The 20,802-nt window shown below is 40.6% G+C and overlaps 1 protein-coding gene across 1 annotated transcript in view; it reads right to left on the minus strand.

Annotated features, from left to right (window-relative positions):
- Positions 1-20,802, minus strand: part of LOC135512328 (neuroendocrine convertase 2-like) — a 78,047-nt gene that overhangs the window by 28,834 nt on the left and 28,411 nt on the right. The window contains exons 3-8 of the mRNA XM_064934249.1: positions 17,653-17,766; positions 17,093-17,201; positions 15,430-15,467; positions 6,458-6,534; positions 5,593-5,681; positions 1,254-1,429 (exon numbers count right to left, since the gene is read on the minus strand). Of these exons, the coding sequence (XP_064790321.1) occupies positions 1,254-1,429; positions 5,593-5,681; positions 6,458-6,534; positions 15,430-15,467; positions 17,093-17,201; positions 17,653-17,766 (603 nt within the window). The remainder of the gene's footprint in view (positions 1-1,253; positions 1,430-5,592; positions 5,682-6,457; positions 6,535-15,429; positions 15,468-17,092; positions 17,202-17,652; positions 17,767-20,802) is intronic.

The raw sequence follows: 20,802 nt of genomic DNA on the forward strand, positions 1-20,802 counted from the left end.
GGCAAAATGGCTTAAAGACAACAAAGTCAAGGTATTGGTTTTGTAGTGGCCATCACAAAGCCCTGACCTCAATCCTATAGAACATTTGTGGACAGAACTGAAAAAACTTGTGCGAGCAAACTCTGCCTACAAACCTGACTCAGTTACAACAGCTCTGTCAGGGGGAAAGGGCCAAAATTCACCCAATTTATTGTGGGAAGCTTGTGGAAGGTCACCTGAAACGTTTGACCCATACTAATTGAGTGTATGTAAACTTCTGACCCACTGGGAATGTGATTAATGAAATAAAAGCTGAAATAACTCATTCTCTCTACTATTATTCTGATACTTCACATTCTTAAAATAAAGTGCTGATCCTAACTGACCTAAAACAGGGCATTTTTACTGGGATTAAATGTCAGGAATTGTAAAAAAAAAAAAAAAAACTTGGTTTCAATGTATTTTGGCTAAGGTGTATGTAATCTTCCAACTTCAACTGTATGTAACAAATGTTACGAATTGCAAAATTTGAAATATAGTGAGATTACATATGTGCACGGCTATTGTCTCCAGCGCTCCCAAAATTAAGCACTCTTATGTATCTAGTACCGCTTCCAGAATGTTCCATCCATGTGATTTATTTCCATTATCCATGTCAATATGCAAAACGAAGCCACCTCGCTCAAGATGCAAAGTAAGTGTCTTGTTTAGAGTGAAGTGATTGTACCGGGGCGGGGGTGACAAGTGTTCCCCAGCTGTTGAAGAGAATAACAAAAAACATGAATGGCTGTTTAATGGAAAAAAATCTAGTTGAATTATTCTCATTTTAGGTCGGTGGAAAAGAAAGTACTATTTTTGTTGTTGTACAACGTGCATTGTGCCTAGCCTACGTAATGGTTTACATACGTGATCATTAGCATGAGAAAGGCTGAGTGGAATACTGCTTGATTAGTTGTGTTTATCTTAGCCATGCTTAGAGCACAATTTGCACCTCCTCAACAACACTGGATGAGATAGGGTCAGAGCAGATCAGACCACCCCCCTGCATGGTATTGTGAATCATCAAGCAGCTAATTGCCACTGGCAGTATGCTAACTAACTGTGTGTGTCTAGTGGCTGTTCTTTGTCCTATTCTGTGTCTTGAGTCTAATATAACGTATGCCTCTGCAAAGAACACCGTTACCCTAGTAAGACAAGTACAGGTACTCTATAAGCCTGCTATTTCCAGTCAGCCCAGTGTGTGTTTGTGTGTGTGTGTGTGTGTGTGTGTGTACCTTGTTGACTCCATCAGCCATGGCTTGCAAAGTGAGCTCTCTGGGTCCATCTACTGTCTTGCCGTCATCGGTGGGACCCCAACTAGCACTGTAGATGTCAATGACCTGGGGCATATGGCTGATGGATGATGCCTCGATGATGTCTGTCATGAAGGGTTGGTCCAGCATACGGATACCTGGGGGAGGAGGAGAGGATGGGTGGGGAGGGACATGTAGTGTAAGATACACATTGTCTATCATATGAATCGGTCAAGCCATTGGTTACACATTATTAAAATGCTAAGTCACAGTTGACCAAATATATTTTGTATGGCTTGACTATTGCTTTAAAAACTGGAGAAAGTACTTTATAACAAAATATACCAGTTAGCAATTAGGTAATTTGTGTTGGTGCTACAGTTTAACCTACATCTCTTTATGTTAGGCCAGTCTTTACACAAACTGTATATATGAAACATATTCAGCCACCGTTGATGCACCTATTTGGAGAAAAAGTTATGTAAACATAATGAAATCTCAACATCAAAGCCTTCATTATGGTGCTTCTTTACTTCTTTCAACCTCTATGGAAATTGATGAGTTCGAGGTTATTAACAACATACTGTTGAAGAAGTCTCTCAATTGGAAATTTGAATTCCACCCAAAACAAAGTGAGACATGTCGTGGCAATTACCAAATGAGGAGAGTTACAAACTACACACCAGTCAGAGTTATACTTAAACTTCATCTGTAATAATATGAGCTTTACCATAGCCCTGTGACTTTCAACAATTCACTATCTGTAATGAATTGTTGAGAGTCCCAACATAATGGCAACTGAGATCTTTTATAGCAAAGATATATACCCCTCTCAACTTACATGACGAACCACAGATCTTAGGAACTCTTCACAAAGGGCCTTTTACTTGAGAAAGGAGCATCCCTTAGCCAGATTGCATTCGCTATAAATTATCGCTCAGTTTGGTCTCTAAAATGAGGTTCTAATCTCGTTCCTTGTACTTCATAGTACCAAAACATTACCTCATCCAAGGTATAACTCAATTGTCAACTCTATATACTCCCATCTCAAGTAAACCCCTCTTGACCCCACTCCTGGACAAGCTCACTGAGGGGAGTGACTTGCGCACAGACATTGTTAGAGCCAAGTAATTGGTTCCCCCTTAATCACGTGATCCCTTCACATGGTTTAACAGATACATTCACATATGAAGATAATGTTCCATCCTGTCCTCTTCCCTTTCTGATATTCTGCATAGCACTACTACCCACCATTGCGACCTGTACGCTCTCGTTGGCTGGCCCTCGCTTCATACTCGTTGCCAAACCCACTGGCTCCATGTCATTTACAAGACCCTGCTAGGTAAAGTCCACCCTTATCTCAGCTCGCTGGTCACCATAGCATCTCCCACCTGGAGCACACGCTCCAGCAGGTATATCTCTCTAGTCACCCCCAAAACCAATTCTTTCTTTGGCCGCCTCTCCTTCCAGTTCTCTGCTGCCAATGACTGGAACGAACTACAAAAAGCACTGAAACTGGAAACACTTATCTCCCTCACTAGCTATAAGCACCAACTGTCAGAGCAGCTCACAGATTACTTGCACCTGTACATAGTCCACCTATATTTTAGCCCAAAAAACTACCTCTTTCCCTACTGTATTTAATTAATTTATTTATTTTGCTCCTTTGCGCCCCATTATTTTTTTTATTTCTACTTTGCACATTCTTCCATTGCAAATCTACCATTCCAGTGTTTTACTTGCTTTATTGTATTTACTTTGCCACCATGGCCTTTTTTTGCCTTTACCTCCCTTATCTCACCTCATTTGCTCACATCGTATATAGACTTGTTTATACTGTATTATTGACTGTATGTTTGTTTTACTCCATGTGTAACTCTGTGTCGTTGTATGTGTCGAACTGCTTTGCTTTATCCTGGCCAGGTCGCAATTGTAAATGAGAACTTGTTCTCAACTTGCCTACCTGGTTAAATAAAGGTGAAAAAAATAAAAATAAAAATAAATAGCACCAGGGACATGTAAAGGACAAGCCTGACCTCTCCCCTCTCTGGGCCCCAAGTGACTAAGCCCTAGCTGAGAAGGGAAAAGTGCAACTGCCAACACTACAGTCCAAAGGGATACATTCTAATGACAAGTATCTCACATAAGCATATTATGTCAATAAAACATCTTATTTATCTATGTTACCCAACTAATTCTGCTTCATCCGCCACAGACATACTGAACTGATGTCAGGTTTCTGGACAAGTGGATAAATCAAATCAACAATAGTTATTTTCTTGCCCTCTATATTGCTGCTTCCATAGCCAAATCAAAGGGAGAATTCAATGAGAAATGTAAGAATGGAATTGTCTATATCGAGTGTTGTAATTTTGCTTCTGCAACTGCATTCTCACATTTACAGTAATTGTATAAAACCAAAGATATAATTTGGCTGTGAGTTCACAAGCTGATCAATACTGGGGAGTGTCTGTGTAGAATCAAATCAAATGTTATTGGTCACATGCACATGGTTAGCAGATGTCAAAGGCGAGTGTAGCGAAATGCTTGTGCTTCTAGTTCCGACAGTGCAATAATATCTAACAAGTAATTTAACAATTCCCCAACTGTCACAATCGTCGTAATGAGTGGACCTAGGTGCAGCGTGATAGGCGTACATTTTCCTTTAATAAATGAACACCGAACAAAAACAACAAAATACCAAATGAAACCTGAGCCTACTGGTGTGCACAAATGTAACTTACTGTAGACAACATCCCACAAATCACAATGGGGAAATGGCTACTTAAATATGATCCCCAATCAGAGACAACGATAATCAGCTGTCTCTGATTGGGAACCATACCAGGCCAACATAAACCATTAATCACCTAGATGACCCACCCTAGTCACTATCACGCCCCATCCAACGTAGAGAATAAACAGCTCTTTATGGTCAGGGCGTGACACCAACAACCACCTAATACACACAAATTTAAGTAAAGGGATGGAATAAGAATATGTACATGTAATTATATGGATGAGCAGTAGCCGAGCGGCATAGGCAAGGTGCAATACATGGTATAAGATACAGCATATACATACGAGATGAGTAAGTAAGATATTTAAAAATTATTAAAGTGGTATTGTTTAAAGTGAATAGTGAGTCTCTATGTAGGCAGCAGCCTCTCTGAGTTAGTGATTGCTGTTTAGAAGTCTGATGGCCTTGAAATATAAGCTGTTTTTCAGTCTTTCGGTCCCAGCTTAGATCCCCCTATATGGACCTCGCCTTCTGGATGGTAGCGGGGTGAACAGGCAGTGGCTCTGGTGGGGTTTGTCCTTGATGATCTTTTTGGCCTTCCTGTGGCATCAGGTGCTGTAGGTGTCCTGGAGGGCAGGTTGTGTGCCCCTAGTGAAGCGTTGCGCAAACCACACCACCCTCTTGAGAGCCTCGCGGTTGAGAGCGGTGCAGTTGACGTACCAGGCGGTGATACAGCCTGACAGAATGCTCTCAATTGTGCACCTGTAAGAGTTTGTCAGGTTTTTAGGTGACAATGCAAATGTATTGCTGTTTAGCAGTCTGATGGCCTTGAGATAGAAGCTGTTATTCAGTCTCCCGGTTCCAGCTTTTATGCACCTGTACGGACCTCACCATCTGTTGCGCCTTCTTCACCACACTGTCTGTGTGGGTGGACCATTTCAGTTTGTCTGTGAAGTGTACCCTGAGGAACTTAAAACTTCCACATTCTCCTTTTTGTAGTCCGTAATTGCCTGTAAATCCTGCCACATACTTCTTGTGACTGAGCCGTTGAATTGCGACTCCACTTTGTCCCTATACCGACATTTCGCTTGTTTGATTGCCTTGCGGAGGGAATACCTATACTGTTTATATTCGGCAATATTCCCAGTCCTCTTTCCATGGTTAAATGCGGTAGTTTGCGCTTTTACTTTTGTACGAAGGCTGTAATACACCCATTATTTTTGGTTAGGGTAGGTTTTAATATTCACAGTGTGTACAACATTTTCAATGCACTTCCTTATAAACTCACTCACCGAGTCAGCGTGTAGATCGATGTTATTCTCTGAGGCTACCCGGAACATTTCTGTGTCCATTATTATTCTGTGCGGCATACTTAATAAATATAAGATGCATTTCACAATTGTAGGTAATAATGAGAGAAGTAATTATTATTTGAGTATAGCTGCCATTAGTATTGTTATTATCACTACCACAGCACTACTAATACTGTTATTCTCACTGCCACTTTTATTACTGTGATCACTATTACTTTTACTTCAAAGCCGGCTGTTATTTACCACAGTATTAGAGCAGTCTACATACCTGCCACCTTAGAGTTGTAGGCCACTCCCACTCCGCAGATGTTGTTGTTGGCTGCTGCAGACACCTCACCAGCACACCTTGTTCCATGACTACATACAGAAACACACAGGTAGATTGGGGAATGGGGATAAAGTTGGAAAACATAGTGGGAATTGGTTACTCGTCAGTGTATCATGTCTTTGACCACCTATTGTTCAATTATATTCTTCTTACTATAAAATCATTAAATATAAAATAATGTCACAGAAATGATCTTGTCAGCTAAATGAACACGTCTACAGCCTATGGCATAGAGCATAGCCAGATAACAGATTAGCCAACTAATATTCTGTTCTTCTGAAATACATTTTCTTCAAATCATAATGTTTCTTTAGACCTGACTAAAATAGACAATGGATTCATTGTGATGGTGTATATTAATTCATTTATTAGACTTTTTAATTGTAGATGTTCCAAAGGCGTGCATCAGCTGCTTGTATGCAGCTTGTATGTGTGAAAGCCTGAAAATGCCAAACATGTTTATATTAATAATTAACGGTTAATTACCATTTTGCATGACAATAACTGTCTGATAATGTGTCTACATGTATGTATGTCTGTGTGAGTATTCCTGTGTGGGCTTCGCACAGGGTAATTGCAGCAAGCTTTGCCACAGACAGTCTGCTATTTATAAACAACAAGCTAATTAGCCAACTAGTCCTGAGCTGCACCAACTCAGCAGCGGCAACACTGAGATGTCTAATGTCACAACCTGAGTGACAGCTAGGCATGCACTGTTGAACAGGCACAAGAAATGCAATGCTGCTGATGACTGCTTTTGGGCAGTTAACCTTGGAGGGACACGGGCTGGCCAGCTAGTCTTTACCTGTTAAACCAGTCATTCGTGTAGCGGGGATATGGGTATGGGTCATTGCTGCTGAAGTCAAAGCTGGCCTCTGCATTCTGAAAGGACAGGACACAAACCATTCAAATCAGGCAGAGTACAAGACACAATAGGAGGAAGATTGAGGGGGAAACGAGTAGCGTTAACACAAAAGTACCGACCATCCCTTAAAGGTGCAATGACCTTCTCTAATCTAGTCTTGTCTTGTCCAGACCCAACCTAGACTGCTGTGATGTGTCTGCTTTACTAACGACTGAACTGATGTTTTTGTTGTAGCTGTCTCTCTGAATCTATGTTCTCTCTAAGCTGTGCGCATGCGCGGGTGCCCATCTCCCCTTGGAATGCCGCACAGAAGAAATATCAGCCCATGCAGATTGAACTTCACTCAGATTTCTAGTTTTCCCCTTCAGATAAGACTATCAAAGTTTTGCTCTACTGTGGGAATTGTGCTCGAATCAATGCAATATTAGGCTAGTTAATGGAACATACCGAAACAAAACTAACTATACAATACTTAGTATGCAAAACTACCTGTGCAAGAGGTTTCCTTGTAGGCAGAACTCATTGGAGAAGATTCTATTGCATTAAAAGGTACGACTCAGGTCCGTACTCTACACAGGTCCGTACTCAGAGTTGCAGTAGGCCTATATGCAAATAGCCATTGCCATATATGGTAGACAAAAGCTGAAGAACATATACACATCCAGGTAATTTCCGCAGGTGCTGGAGTTGTAGGCAAACTCATGGAGAATAGAAAGGAAAACGCTGCACACTGCTGCTCATGCTCCCAGGGGATTTCATTTATAACAACATTTTGACCCTTAGGTCTTCATTTTTATTTTATTTTTATTTCACCTATATTTATCCCGGTAGGCTAGTTGAGAACAAGTTCTCATTTACAACTGCGACCTGGCCAAGATAAAGCATAGCAGTGTGAACAGACAACACAGAGTTACACATGGAGTAAACAATTAACAAGTCAATAACACAGTAGAAAAAAAAAGAAAAAAAGAGAGTCTATATACATTGTGTGCAAAAGGCATGAGGAGGTAGGCGAATAATTACAATTTTGCAGATTAACACTGGAGTGATACATGATCAGATGGTCATGTACAGGTAGAGATACTGGTGCGCAAAAGAGCAGAAAAGTAAATAAATATAAACAGTATGGGGATGAGGTAGGTAAATAGGGTGGGCTATTTACCGATAGACTATGTACAGCTGCAGCGATAGGTTAGCTGCTCAGATAGCAGATGTTTGAAGTTGGTGAGGGAGATAAAAGTCTCCAATTTCAGTGATTTTTGCAATTCGTTACAGTCACAGGCAGCAGAGAACTGGAACGAAAGGCAGCCAAATGAGGTGTTGGCTTTAGGGATGATCAGTGAGATACACCTGCTGGAGCGTGTGCTACGGGTGGGTGTTGCCGTCATGAGACCAGTGAATTGAGATAAGGCAGAACCTTACCTAGCATGGACTTGTAGATGACCTGGAGCCAGTGCTTTAGTAACAAAACGGATGGCACTGTGATAAACTGCATCCAATTTGCTGAGTAGAGTATTGGAAGCTATTTTGTAGATGACATCGCCGAAGTCGAGGATCGGTAGGATAGTCAGTTTTACTAGGGTAAGTTTGGCGGCGTGAGTGAAGGAGGCTTTGTTGCGGAATAGAAAGCCGACTTTAGATTTGATTTTAGATTGGAGATGTTTGATATAAGTCTGGAAGGAGAGTTTACAGTCTAGCCAGACACCTAGGTACTTAAAGATGTCCACATATTCTAGGTCGGAACCATCCAGGGTGGTGATGCTAGTCGGGCGTGCGGGTGCAGGCAGAGAACGGTTGAAAAGCATGCATTTGGTTTTACTAGCGTTTAAGAGCAGTTGGAGGCCACGGAATGAGTGTTGTATGGCGTTGAAGGTCGTTTGGAGGTTAGATAGCACAGTGTCCAAGGAAGGGCCGGAAGTATACAGATTGGTGTCGTCTGCGTAGAGGTGGATCAGGGAATCGCCCGCAGCAAGAGCAACATCATTGATATATACAGAGAAAAGAGTCGGCCCGAGAATTGAACCTTGTGGCACCCAATGGATGCCTGTAGCATGAGCAGCAATGGGCAGCATTTTCCTTTCTGTTTTCCATATATGGTAGCCAACATTTAGATAATGCAACTGTGGCTGCATTGAGTTGTGAATGGTATATTTTCTGTAACACACCTGATAGTCACTATATGGTTTTTGTTCTTCCATCCCCAAGCTCCCCGCTCACTCAGCCTGTTTTCTCAAACTTCCTGATAGTTAGAGATGAGAGAAAAGCTAACATTTCGTCATTTCTGAGCATTTTAATAGAGTACAAATATTATGGATTATATTTTGGTAATGCAAAGACTATTTTTACGTGGGAAATAAGATGACTGTGTGGGACCTTAAAAGGTTGATTTAATTCCACATGTCCAAAAGTAATAGGAGTGGAAATAACAGCGGAATAGCAGGAGAAAACAGATGCATTACATACACACATCTGTCGGAGAGTCATCAATCCAGCCTACATAATCAGCAAATGCCTGCTCTGCAAAAGAATCACACACACACACTCACGAAGGCATGCACACACCCACAAATCTATAAATCCACCAACCACTACAGGAATCTCTATCTGTTCTTGACTTGAAAACTATTTTTCTCTTTACACCTTTCCGTCTTTTTCTATCGCACCTGCTTCTCTTTGAGATTGCTATTTTGAAACAATCTTCAAATAATGTATCCCTCAAACTCTCTTGTTGTCTGAAAGCCACACTTTCTTTCCTGTTCCTCATCCTCTTATACCACTCTTCTAACCCAAACATTTTCAAACAGCCACCTTCAACAAGTCTCTTGTCACTTTCCCCTTTTTCTCTCTCTGACAGTCTGTTTTTCTCTTTCCTCTCTCTCTCTCTCTTTATAACTCTCCACTCCTCGCTCTCATCTTCCTTTCTCCTTTAGCTCAGTCCCAATCAAAACCCTGTCTTTTCTAATTACCATTCCCCCTCATTTCTCGATTTGTAGCTTGTCATCTGTATGGGTGGTGTTCGTGACTCAGGGAGTTTTTAAAGAGTTGTGTCCTCGGTTACAGACGTGTGGAGCAGGTAAGAAGGTGAAGAGAATGACTTCCAGCACTGTGCCTGTAGTATGAGTAAGATTGTTTGGAGGGGTTGATACCTCTGTATACAGAGAGGGTTGAGGCTGAGGCTCGATGATAGGACAAGAAGGTACTGGTGTAGGGCGCTGGTGTTATATACTGCCGTTAGGTACTGGTTTTAAGGAACTGGTGTTAGGGCAAACATGATATGGTTTGGGCTCATCCTTTGTTCACACTTAATATCATACTTACTGAGCTGTAAAACATATGAAAGGGTTTAAACAGGGTTTAATGTTCGAAAAGTTAGATTGGGATGAACAAGTCTCCAAGCTCAACTTTGGAGACTAAGAGATATGTCAGCACTGCTTAGATCTTCAATCCCTTGCCGTATTGAAATAGTAGGCTACCACATCCTCAAATGACCTATATACTAGAAATGCTCTCATGCATCTCTCAGAGTACCACGTATTATATTCTCATTATGAACAAAAAAAGTACAATAATCTAAAGGAGCTGTACGGTCAGAAGCTTCTGAATATGGAGTGTCATTGTCAAAGTTCCCTGAGGTCTCATATACTGTAGAGTACATTCGTAAAGTATTCAGACCCCTTGACCTTTTCCACATTTTCTTAAGTTACAGCCTTATTCTAAAATTGATTGAATAAATATTTCTCCTCATCAATCTACACACAATAGCATATAATAACAAAGCGAAGAGTTTTTAGGATATTTTTGAAAATGCATTACAAAATAAAAAACAGAAATACATTATTTACATATGTATTCAGATCCTTTGCCATTTTTCTCAGGTGAATTCAACTGATTGGATATGATTTGGAAAGGCACACACCTTTCTATATAAAGTCCCACAGTTGACAGTGCATGCCAGAGCAAAAATCAAGCCATGAGGTTGAAGGAATTGTCTGTAGAGCTTCGAGACAGGATTGTGTCGAGGCACAGATCTGGGGAAGGGTACCAACATTTTTTTGCAGCATTAAAAATCCGCAAGAACACATTGGCCTCCACCATTCTTAAACGGAAGAAGTTTGGAACCACTAAGACTCTACTTAGAGCTGGACGCCCTTCCTCACTGAGCAATCCGGGGAGAAGGGCCTTAGTCAGGGAGGTGACCAAGAACCCAATGGTCACTCTGACAGAGCTCCAGAGTTCCTTTGTGGAGATGGTAGAACCTTTCAGAAGGTCAAACATCTCTACAGCACCCCACCAATCAGGCTTTTATGGTAGAGTTGTGAGACGGAAGCCACTCTTCCATAAAAGGCAAATGACAGCCCGCTTGGAGTTTGCCAAAAGGCACCTAAAGGACTCTCAGACCATGAGAAACAAGATGTTTTGGTCTGATGAAACCAAGATTGAACTCTTTGGCTGGAATGCCAAACAACACGTCTGGAGGAAACCTGGCACCATCCCTATGGTGAAGCATAGTGGTGGCAGCATCATGCTGTGTGGATGTTTTTCAGCAGCAGGGACTGGGACACTAGTCAGGACTGACAGAAAAATGAATGGAGCAAAGTACAGAGAGATCCTAAAAACACAGCCAAGACAAAGCTCTGGCCCAGCCAGAGTGGAAACCTGATCGAATATCTCTGGAGAGACCTGAGAATAGCTGTGTAACGATGCTCCCCATCCAATCTGACAGAGCTTGGGAAGAACTGCAGAGAAGAATGGGAGAATCTCGTTACCTTAATCGCTGCCAAAGGTGCTTCAACAAAGTACTGAGTAAAGGGTCTGAAAATGTATGTAAATGTGATATTTCAGTTATTATTTTTAACAAATTCGCAAATATGTGTAAAAATCTGTTTTTTATTTTTTTATTTTTTTTATTATTGGGCAATATGTGTAGACTGATGTGGGGGGAAAAAACGATTTAATCAATTTTAGAATAAGGCTGTAATGTAACAAAATGTGGAAAAAGTCAAGAGGTCTGAATACTTTCCGAATACACTGTATCAACCTTCTTCCTTAATTCTGGCATACGTGGAGATTCTAGAATTTGCGTTGCCAACCAATTATTGTGTTTATCAAACTGTTGCACTTAACATATACATGTTTTCATTGATAAATCAGAGCCATACTATATTTGTGCGCTCGTGAACGAGCTTCAAAACTTAGCATGGTAAACACCCTCCATTCACCTTTCATATTATAATAACTGCACTGCCACGGTGGTAGATTTACTAATCTTACCTATTTACCGAGTGTATCACCATCCAGAGCAAGAACCTGGCATGAAATTACATTGACTGGATTTAGATTTAACTGTCATTCAATAGGCAGCGAATTTTAAAAGCTCCAATGTAGCCATTTGTTTATCTTAATATCACATTTCTGAGTAACAATTCAGTACCTTACCGTGACTGTTTTCAATTAAAATGGTCAAAAGGAAACAAAATGTGATTCTTAGCAAAGAGAAACTTCTCAAGCAAGAATCTTGCTAGGACTGAGAGTGGTCTGAGTGGGAAGGAGAAAATATAAAAATAGCTGTTATAGGCAGAAAGATTTGGAACTCTCTTTCTTATTGGTCTATTAAAGTCTCTTATGGATCAAATCCCGTTAACGGGATAGATTTTACAACATCCGGTGAAATTGCAGATCGCAAAATTCAAATTACAGATATAGTCATATTTAACTTTCATGAAAATCACAAGTGTAAAACATCAAAATAAACTTAAGTTCTTGTTAATCCAGCCGCTGTCAGATTTCAAAAAGGCTTTACGGCGAAAACACACCATGCGATTATCTGAGGACAGCGCCCCGCACACAAAAGCATCAAAAACATTTTTTCAACCAGGCAGGTGCGCCACGAAAGTCAGAATTAGCAATAAAATAAACACCTTACCTACGAAGATCTTTTTCTTCAAATGGTCTTATTGTTCAATAATGTCCTTCTTTATATCCCCCAAAACTCAGTTTAGCTGACGCGCTTTAATCAATAATCCACTGGTTTCCCTCCTTCAAAATGCATACAAAATTAATCTCAATTCTAGCTAATTCTTCCAAAAACAAGCCTGAGACTCTTTCTAAAGACTGTTGACATCTAGTGGAAGCACTAGAACTGCAATCTGTGAGGTTTTCACCTCATAATAACATGACAGCCATTGGAAATAGTGGTAGGCTGAATTGTTTTATTTTTTGGATGGTTTATCCTTGGGGTTTCACATGCCCTATCAGTTCTGTTATACTCACATACATTATTTTAACAGTTTTAGAAACTGTAGAGTGTTTCCTATCCAAATATACAAATTATATGTATATCCTAGCTTCTGGGCCTGAGTAACAGGCAGTTTACTTTGGGCACGCTTTTCATCCGGACATCAAAATACAATAGCCCAGAGAGGTTTTAACAAATTCACCAGGCAGGCCAAAACTCCATCCCACCAAAACGGGCTGAAATATCAGGCGGTCTTTTCAAACATCTTTTACACTAAAAGGGCATTATCATAATTTTCAACATTTTACAGTACAATTTCATACAAGGTGTTATAGAATGTGGCATCCCTACACGCACACAACACACACACACATACATAAATGTGCGCTCTTGCGCATACCAATGAAGACCACTCAATACTGACTGATTGCAGTGTTTGTAGGCTTCGAGGAAATAGGTAGAAATTATATCAAAACAACTTCGGCCCTGGGAGAGAGTGAAGATGCACTAAATTAGTTTATCAGCCTCTTACACACACACGCACACACACACAAATGTATTTCAATCTCAATTGAATAATGAATGGCATATTCAATACGTTATAGTTTTACTGATAGTTGGGGGAATTATTGCTGCAGAGGATAGGCATGAAAAGATCAGGAAACAGTGATCTATACAAACACATACACACACACGCGCGCGCATATACATCACACAAATACACCACACACACACACACACACACAGGAAGTGTGTTGTGCTAAGTTAGTTTTAGATCCTTACACATCATGATCCATCAGCCGAGTAGAGCATGTTCCTCCAGCATCAACCCGACTGCCAAGCTCACGGCTATTTTTCGGCTTAGACTCATCCCCGTTCAGGCAAGAAATAAACACACACACACACGCGCGCGCGCACACACACACAGGAATCATGCATGAACCACAAAGTTTATGACAGTTTGAAGCTTTTCCAATATCCTCAGAGTGAAAGAAAATGGTTGACATTCATTCATCTCTCTCCCTTCCTCTCTCTCCCTCCCTCCCTCCCTCTCTTTTGCAGTCTCATCTCTCACCTTCTCATTTCGGAAGCTCTAAATCTTTCCAATATGAAAAGAAAGATAAAATGGTATGGAGGAAAGGCTGTGTGTGTGTGTGTGTGTGTGTGTGTGTGTGTGTGTGTGTGTGTGTGTGTGTGTGTGTGTGTGTGTGTGTGTGTGTGTGTGTGTGTGTGTGTGTGTGTGTGTGTGTGTGTGTGTGTGTGTGTGTTTGTGTGTGTGTGTGTGTGTGTGTCCAACTACACTTATGCAGCAAACCTTTCAGTGCTGTTCATTACTGTGTTTCTATAAGAGAACACATTATTGGATGGTGCTGTTTTACAAGAAACTGTTTCCCTGTATCAGCAATGGACTGCTATAAAGCCTCTGTCATTGGCTCAGATCTGACACGATAAGAATCACAGCTCTCACTATCAGTCAAAGCAAAACAGCCATTTCAGGATTTCAGAATTTGGCCATTTAACACTGCACACTGAGCTTGTTGAGTACATAGCCCGGAGATGTTCATTAGTACTGCAATGTTAATAGTCAGTGTTAAATAATATGTTTTGTAATGTGAGTTCCATTTTTACATTTACATTTTAGTAATTTAGCCGATGCTCTTATCCATTGTTATTTACAATTAGTGCATTCATCTTTAAAATAGTTAGGAGAGACACCAACATATCACACTCGTATCAATTATATTTTCCCTCAACAAGGTTTTTATAAGCAAAGTCAGTGCTACTGTCACGCCCTGACCTTAGTATTCTTTGTTTTCTTTATTATTTTGTTTAGGTCAGGGTGTGACGTGGGTGATATGTGTGTTGTCTTATTCTAGGGTGTTTGTACTGTGTAGGGATTTTTGTAGATTTATGAGGTTGTTTTCATCTAGGTGTTTATGTTGGCCTATGGTTGCCTAGATTGGTTCTCAATTAGAGGCAGATGTTTATCGTTGTCTCTGATTGGGAACCATATTTAGGCAGCCATCTTCTTTGGGTATTTCGTGGGTTATTGTCTATGTGTAGTTGCCTGTGTCAGCACTCGTTATCATTACGGCACGTTTGTTTTGTTTAAGTGTTCTTTGTCATTCAATAAAAGAATGGATTCACACCACGCTGCGCTTTGGTCCCCTCCATATGATGATCATGACAGCTACTAGGAAAAGACAAGTGACATTTCTGGGGGGAGGTGAGCGTGGTGAGAGTTATTTAAGATACACTTTAAAGATGTAGTTCCTTACTTCTACTCCTTCCTCTTTTCCCTCTTTCTGGCCAGCGACACTGACAGTTCTTTGAGGTGTTATTATCAGTATTCTGAAGTTGGAGCCCCACATTATGCGGCACTAGCTACCCTGGCATTATCTGTGCTAGTGACAGATCGGCTTGCCATCCCGCCTGCCACAGTGCTGAGCGCATTAACATTAAACAGCTTGGTTGGCTGGCTGCCCGTCTCCCTGTCCTCAAAGGACACAAGGAGACTTGCCAACCATGAAGGAAACTTGGAATACACCTGCCACTGGCACCGTCATTGGCACTCAACAACAGACCAGCCAAAAACGGCACTTCAAAGCGAGATTTTATTTCAGAACAGCAATACAGGGAATTATTGGAGAATATTGTGAAATCATCAAGTACTTACGTAGTTTGATGCAAGATCTGGGTGGAGATAATCGATCCCTGTAACATAATTTCAACAGAAATTTATGAGGTAATGCTCCAATTTTTTTCTTCAAAAGAATACAGGTCTTGAGGGGAGATTTGGACTTTTATAAGAAAATCTGAAACAGAAAATGGTGACTTTGATTTTACATTGTACTTATTACATTTAAATTGGGAGCTGGTCTGTACATGTACGCTGTACATGTCATTTACTTAAAAGTTACAGTGGCTTGCGAAGGTATTCACCCCCTTGGCATTTTTCCTATTTTATTGCCTTACAACCTGGAATTAAAATATATTTTTGGGGGGGATTGTATCATTTGATTTACACAACATGCCTGTCACTTATCACCACATGCCTAAAACAAGATAAAAGACAAAAAAACAGAACTTCAGCGTGCATAACTATTCAGCCCCCAAAGTCTTGGAGTATGTCTCTATAAGCTTGGCACATCTATCCACTGGGATTTTTGCCAATTCTTCAAGGCAAAACTTTTTTCTTTAATTAAGCAATGGCTTTTTTTGGCCACTCTTCTGTAAAGCCTAGCTGTGTGGCATGTACAGCGTAAAGTGGTCCTATGGACAGATACTCCAATCTCCGCTGTGGAGCTTTACAGATCCTTCAGGGTTATCTTTGGACTCTTTGTTGCCTCTCTGATTAATGCCCTCCTTGCCTGGTCCGTGAGTTTTGTTGGGCGGCTCTATCTTGGCAGGTTTGTTATGGTGCCATATTCTTTCAATTTTTTAATAATGGATTTAATGGTGCTCTGTGGGATGTTCAAAGTTTTGGATATTTTTTTATAACCCAACCCTGATCTGTACTTCTCCACAACTTTGTCCCAGACTTGTTTGGAGAGCTCCTTGTTTTTCATGGTGCCGCTTGCTTAGTGGTGCCCCTTGCTTAGTGGTGTTGCAGACTCGGGGGCTTTTCAGAACAGGTGTATATATACTGAGATCATGTGACACTTAGATTGACAGGTTGTAATGCAACAAAATAGGAAAAACACCAAGGGGGATGAATACTTTTGCAAGGCACTGTAATTAGTTAATTAACCACATGTAGATACCTTGTCACAATGAACTATAATTAACCACAATAACAAGTGGATGAATATGACCTTTCAAGCTATTTCTAATCAAAATACAATGTAGTAGCCACCGATGGTTACCGATGGCTACCAACTCTGGTCTTGAAGAGCTAAAGGGTGTAAAGCAGGGGTATCAAACATACAGCCCATGGCCTGTGGGTGAATTGACAAAATAAAAAAATAACTCAATCTATATTTAATTACTGAAACCAAATCGAAACTGTGTAGAAATTATAGTTGCTTTACATTATACATTCTCTTCACTCTGTTCAGCTTGCTAGCAATCACTGAAAAGAAAGCTCAACAGTGAGGGCTAATCAAAAATTCAAAAAACCATCAAAGACTTTTATTAATTGCACATTTTGACAGTAAGGAAATATAACTGAATTTTCAACCATCCGGCACTCGGTGAAGACCGAATGTGGCCCCCGGGCAAAATGAGTTTGACACCCCTGGTGTAAAGAATTTAACTCCAGCCCAGAACTACACTGCCAGTGATGATCTCTACTGAGATAGTGATACAACTTCAACTGTAAAGCCTACACCGGTACCTACCATCGTCCATGATAGCTATGGTGATGCCTCTCCCAGTGTAACCCAGTCCCCAAGCCTCAGCCACATTCAGGTCGAGTCCGGGGGTCCCATCAGCCTGGCCAGTGTTGATCTAATTTGTCACACAAACAATATGGGGACAGGCCATGATGCAGGACACCCAGCCGAGGAGTCATTATAAAACTACTCAACACGGAGGAAGATAAGGGGAAGGAAGAGGGAGGAAGAGATGAGGAGTGGAGGATGAGATGGAGGGGGAAAAGCAAATGTCATGGATATGGTTCTTTGCTGGGAACCTACTGGGGAGTGTTTCATCTGACAAGTGGAATGAAGGAAGGCACATTGGCTCCGGAAGACAGGAAAGTCATACTTGCCAGTTCAGGGTAAACATTGGGGGAGTGGGCTGACATGAACGGGGAGATGAGATGGCATGGGCAATATTGACTGGCCTAATGAAAAGACATCTCCATAGGGGGAGCAGCAGTGAATATGTCTGGGATCAGTGATCAGTGGGTAAGAACACAATTGAGGCTGATATGAAATGATGAATGATGACTACTCACCAGATACCACTGTTTGCTGAATAGGGGGTCGGTCATTTTGATATAAATTTCATCGATGCTTCTGTACCCTCTCTTCTGTCGGCCGAAACCCTCTTGGGCCAACACATTCTTTACCTGAGGAAGGAAATGCGAATATCACACCATGAGCCCTTAATATTGAGAGTCATCAGAATCAATATAGTCAGAGTGTATAATAAGGATGTACGTCAGTATGTATATTGTAACTTTACAATAAAACTCACTTATACAAATTACTTTCTAGGTAAAGTGTTTATAACTGTAGACAGTGTACATTGGAGAGAATTTATGCTAATTCGATAGAGATGAACACATTCAAAGGGAACGTTATTAATTGGCGTAACGTTGTATCTTTTAAATCAAAGTACATTGGAATGACACGTGGGTTTAAAAGTACATCCCTAATGCCCTCCCACGTCCAGCTGTGTCTCTGGTGTAGGGAGGAGGACGTCACATTAAACAGGCTAATTCTATTTGTCCTAGTCTGAATCATCTAAATCACACAGGGCCTACACCTGGGGCCGTGGGTCCCTACAGTACCACAACACACACACATAGAGACTGTTTCAGATGGTGTCCTTGCAAACAAAATAACATCCCAATTGGCCTGACAAAGTCCTAGTGTTTATTCCCATCATCAAAGACACTTTGGGGTGGATTAAAGAGAATTATGATTTTTACTAAAGAGCTTATTCATGGCTGCAACATGGACCCTTTATGCAAAAACAGGATCAACATCAGAGGGTGTTTTTTTCATGATATCATAAAGATTTACAATGGTGTTTCTGAAGGAGAGGTTTGTTAATATCTGGGTTATATAGTCTGATCTAATCAAGATAAACTGACTGTGGAAACAAACAGTATTCAACATGAAAGGTAGACATTAATGATCTAGTGAAGAGGCAGTGTGTTTTCCTGGATGCAATGTAATTTAAGCCTATTCAGCATTTAGACCAAAAATCCCATTAGGAAACAATTGAACTGTCAAGCATTAAAAGCAGAGGTATCTCCACATCTGCAAATGTATTAAAATCCGCACGCTTTTGTCTATCATTTACTGTACAGAAAAATGCACAATATCATCATCAGAACAGTTCAAGTCAATAAAATGGATGAAGTCTGAAAATATAACCAATACTGCTACATGAACTTGCAACCTGGCTGAATATTTTATTGGACCTCATCTAACAGATAAAAGCCTTGAATCATCTGCCCTTCTCAACGACACTGAGGAAGTTAAAGAAAGGTATAGCAATGAAGATCGATCAGAGCCAAATCAAGTGCCTGTATAGTAATGCTTTATTCTCTCTCCAGCCCTATCTGGAAGTTATTAGAGAGAGAAAAGGACCTTGCCCTACTTGTCACCAGCTACTCAAGGACACTGTAATTTAGTTGGAAGGTTTAGAACTCCTTGCTCAGAATGACTGGTACAGTACACAGTGCTGTCTTAAGACAAGCTCTAAAAACGTATCTCTCTCCTGCTAACAGCTTATCCGGAGATTGAATTAACATGATTTTGCATAATCTCAGGTTACATTTTCATCACAACACTACTAATGAATTCAAAATATTTCAATTCCCTTTAAAGACTTGACTTAAAATATAACAACTTACAGCTATTGGCAAAATATTGCCCAACAGTGATTCAACCATTTCTAGGTTACCTATTACTATGATTTTAAGTTACGAATATTGAATAAACCCACTGTCAGTATTTTTCTTTTCAAATGCGTGCTTGTTGAAAATAGTCAGATATGGAATGAGAGAAAGTCCCCCCAGTGTTTAAAACTTCTTACGGATGCTGTACCTGTACAGGAACCAAATCAGCGGAAATTCCAGAGCGCCAACTAATTGTACTCGATACAACTCAAACTTTCATTAAAACTCACATGCAAGGTACTCAATTAAAGCCACACTCGTTGTGAATATAGCCAACATGTCAGATTTGTAAAATGCTTTTCGGCGAAAGCATGAGAACCTATTATCTGATAGCATGCAGCCCCCAGAAACACACAAACAAAGGGGACGAAAACAAAGAAATTAGCGTAGCCGGCGCTACCCAAAACGCAGAAATAAAATATAAAACATTCATTACCTTTGACGAGCTTCTTTGTTGGCACTCCTATATGTCCCATAAACATCACAATTGGGTCGTTTTTTCGATTAAATCGGTCCATATATACCCAAAATGTCCATTTATGAACATCGAGAAATCCATGGAAAAAGTCACGTTTCCGAACGCGACGTCATTTTATAAAATTCATAAAGTTGCCTATAAACTTTGACAAAACACTTCAACCTACTTCTGTAATCCAAGTTTAGGTATTAGTAAACGTTAATAAACGGGTTTCTTGCGATTTTGACCACGGAACTCGTTCTGTTATAGTCACAGACACCATTGAACCAGTTCTAGAAACTTCAGAGTGTTTTCTATGCACACATACTAATCATATGCATATACTATATTCCTGGCATGAGTAGCAGGACGTTGAAATGTTGCGCGATTTTTAACAGAATGTTGAAAAAAGTAGCCCGATCTCCAAGAGGTTTTAATTAAATGGGCAAACACACATGGTGGAGAGTGAGCAGACTAGTCATCGTCCGATGTTTTTTACCACCATAGATAAGTGTTCAGCCATTAAGCCTGCTCTTTACAAGACTAGAAGACACAAACTCAGCAAAAATAGAAATGCCCCTTTTTCAGGACCCTGTCTGTCAAAGATGATTCGCAAAAATCCAAATAACTTCACAGATCTTCATTGTAATGGGTTTAAACACTGTTTCCCATGCTTGTTCAATGAACCATAAACAATTAATGAACATGCACCTGTGGAACAGTCATTAACACACTAACAGCTTACAGACGGTATGCAATTAAGGTCACAGTTATGATTACTTAAGACACTAAAGAGGCCTTTCTACTGACTCTGAAAAACACCAAAAGAAAGATGTCCAGGGTCCCTGCTCATCTGCATGAACGTGCCTTAGGCATGCTGCAAGGAGGCATGAGGACTGCAGATGTGGCCAGGGCAATAAATTGCAATGTCAGTACTGTGAGACGCCTAAGGCAGCACTACAGGGGAGACAGGACGGACAGCTGATCATCCTCGCAGTGGGAGACCACATGTAACA

The sequence above is a fragment of the Oncorhynchus masou genome, chromosome 24 (genome assembly GCF_036934945.1).
Source record: "Oncorhynchus masou masou isolate Uvic2021 chromosome 24, UVic_Omas_1.1, whole genome shotgun sequence".
NCBI classification, from domain to species: Eukaryota; Metazoa; Chordata; class Actinopteri; order Salmoniformes; family Salmonidae; genus Oncorhynchus; species Oncorhynchus masou.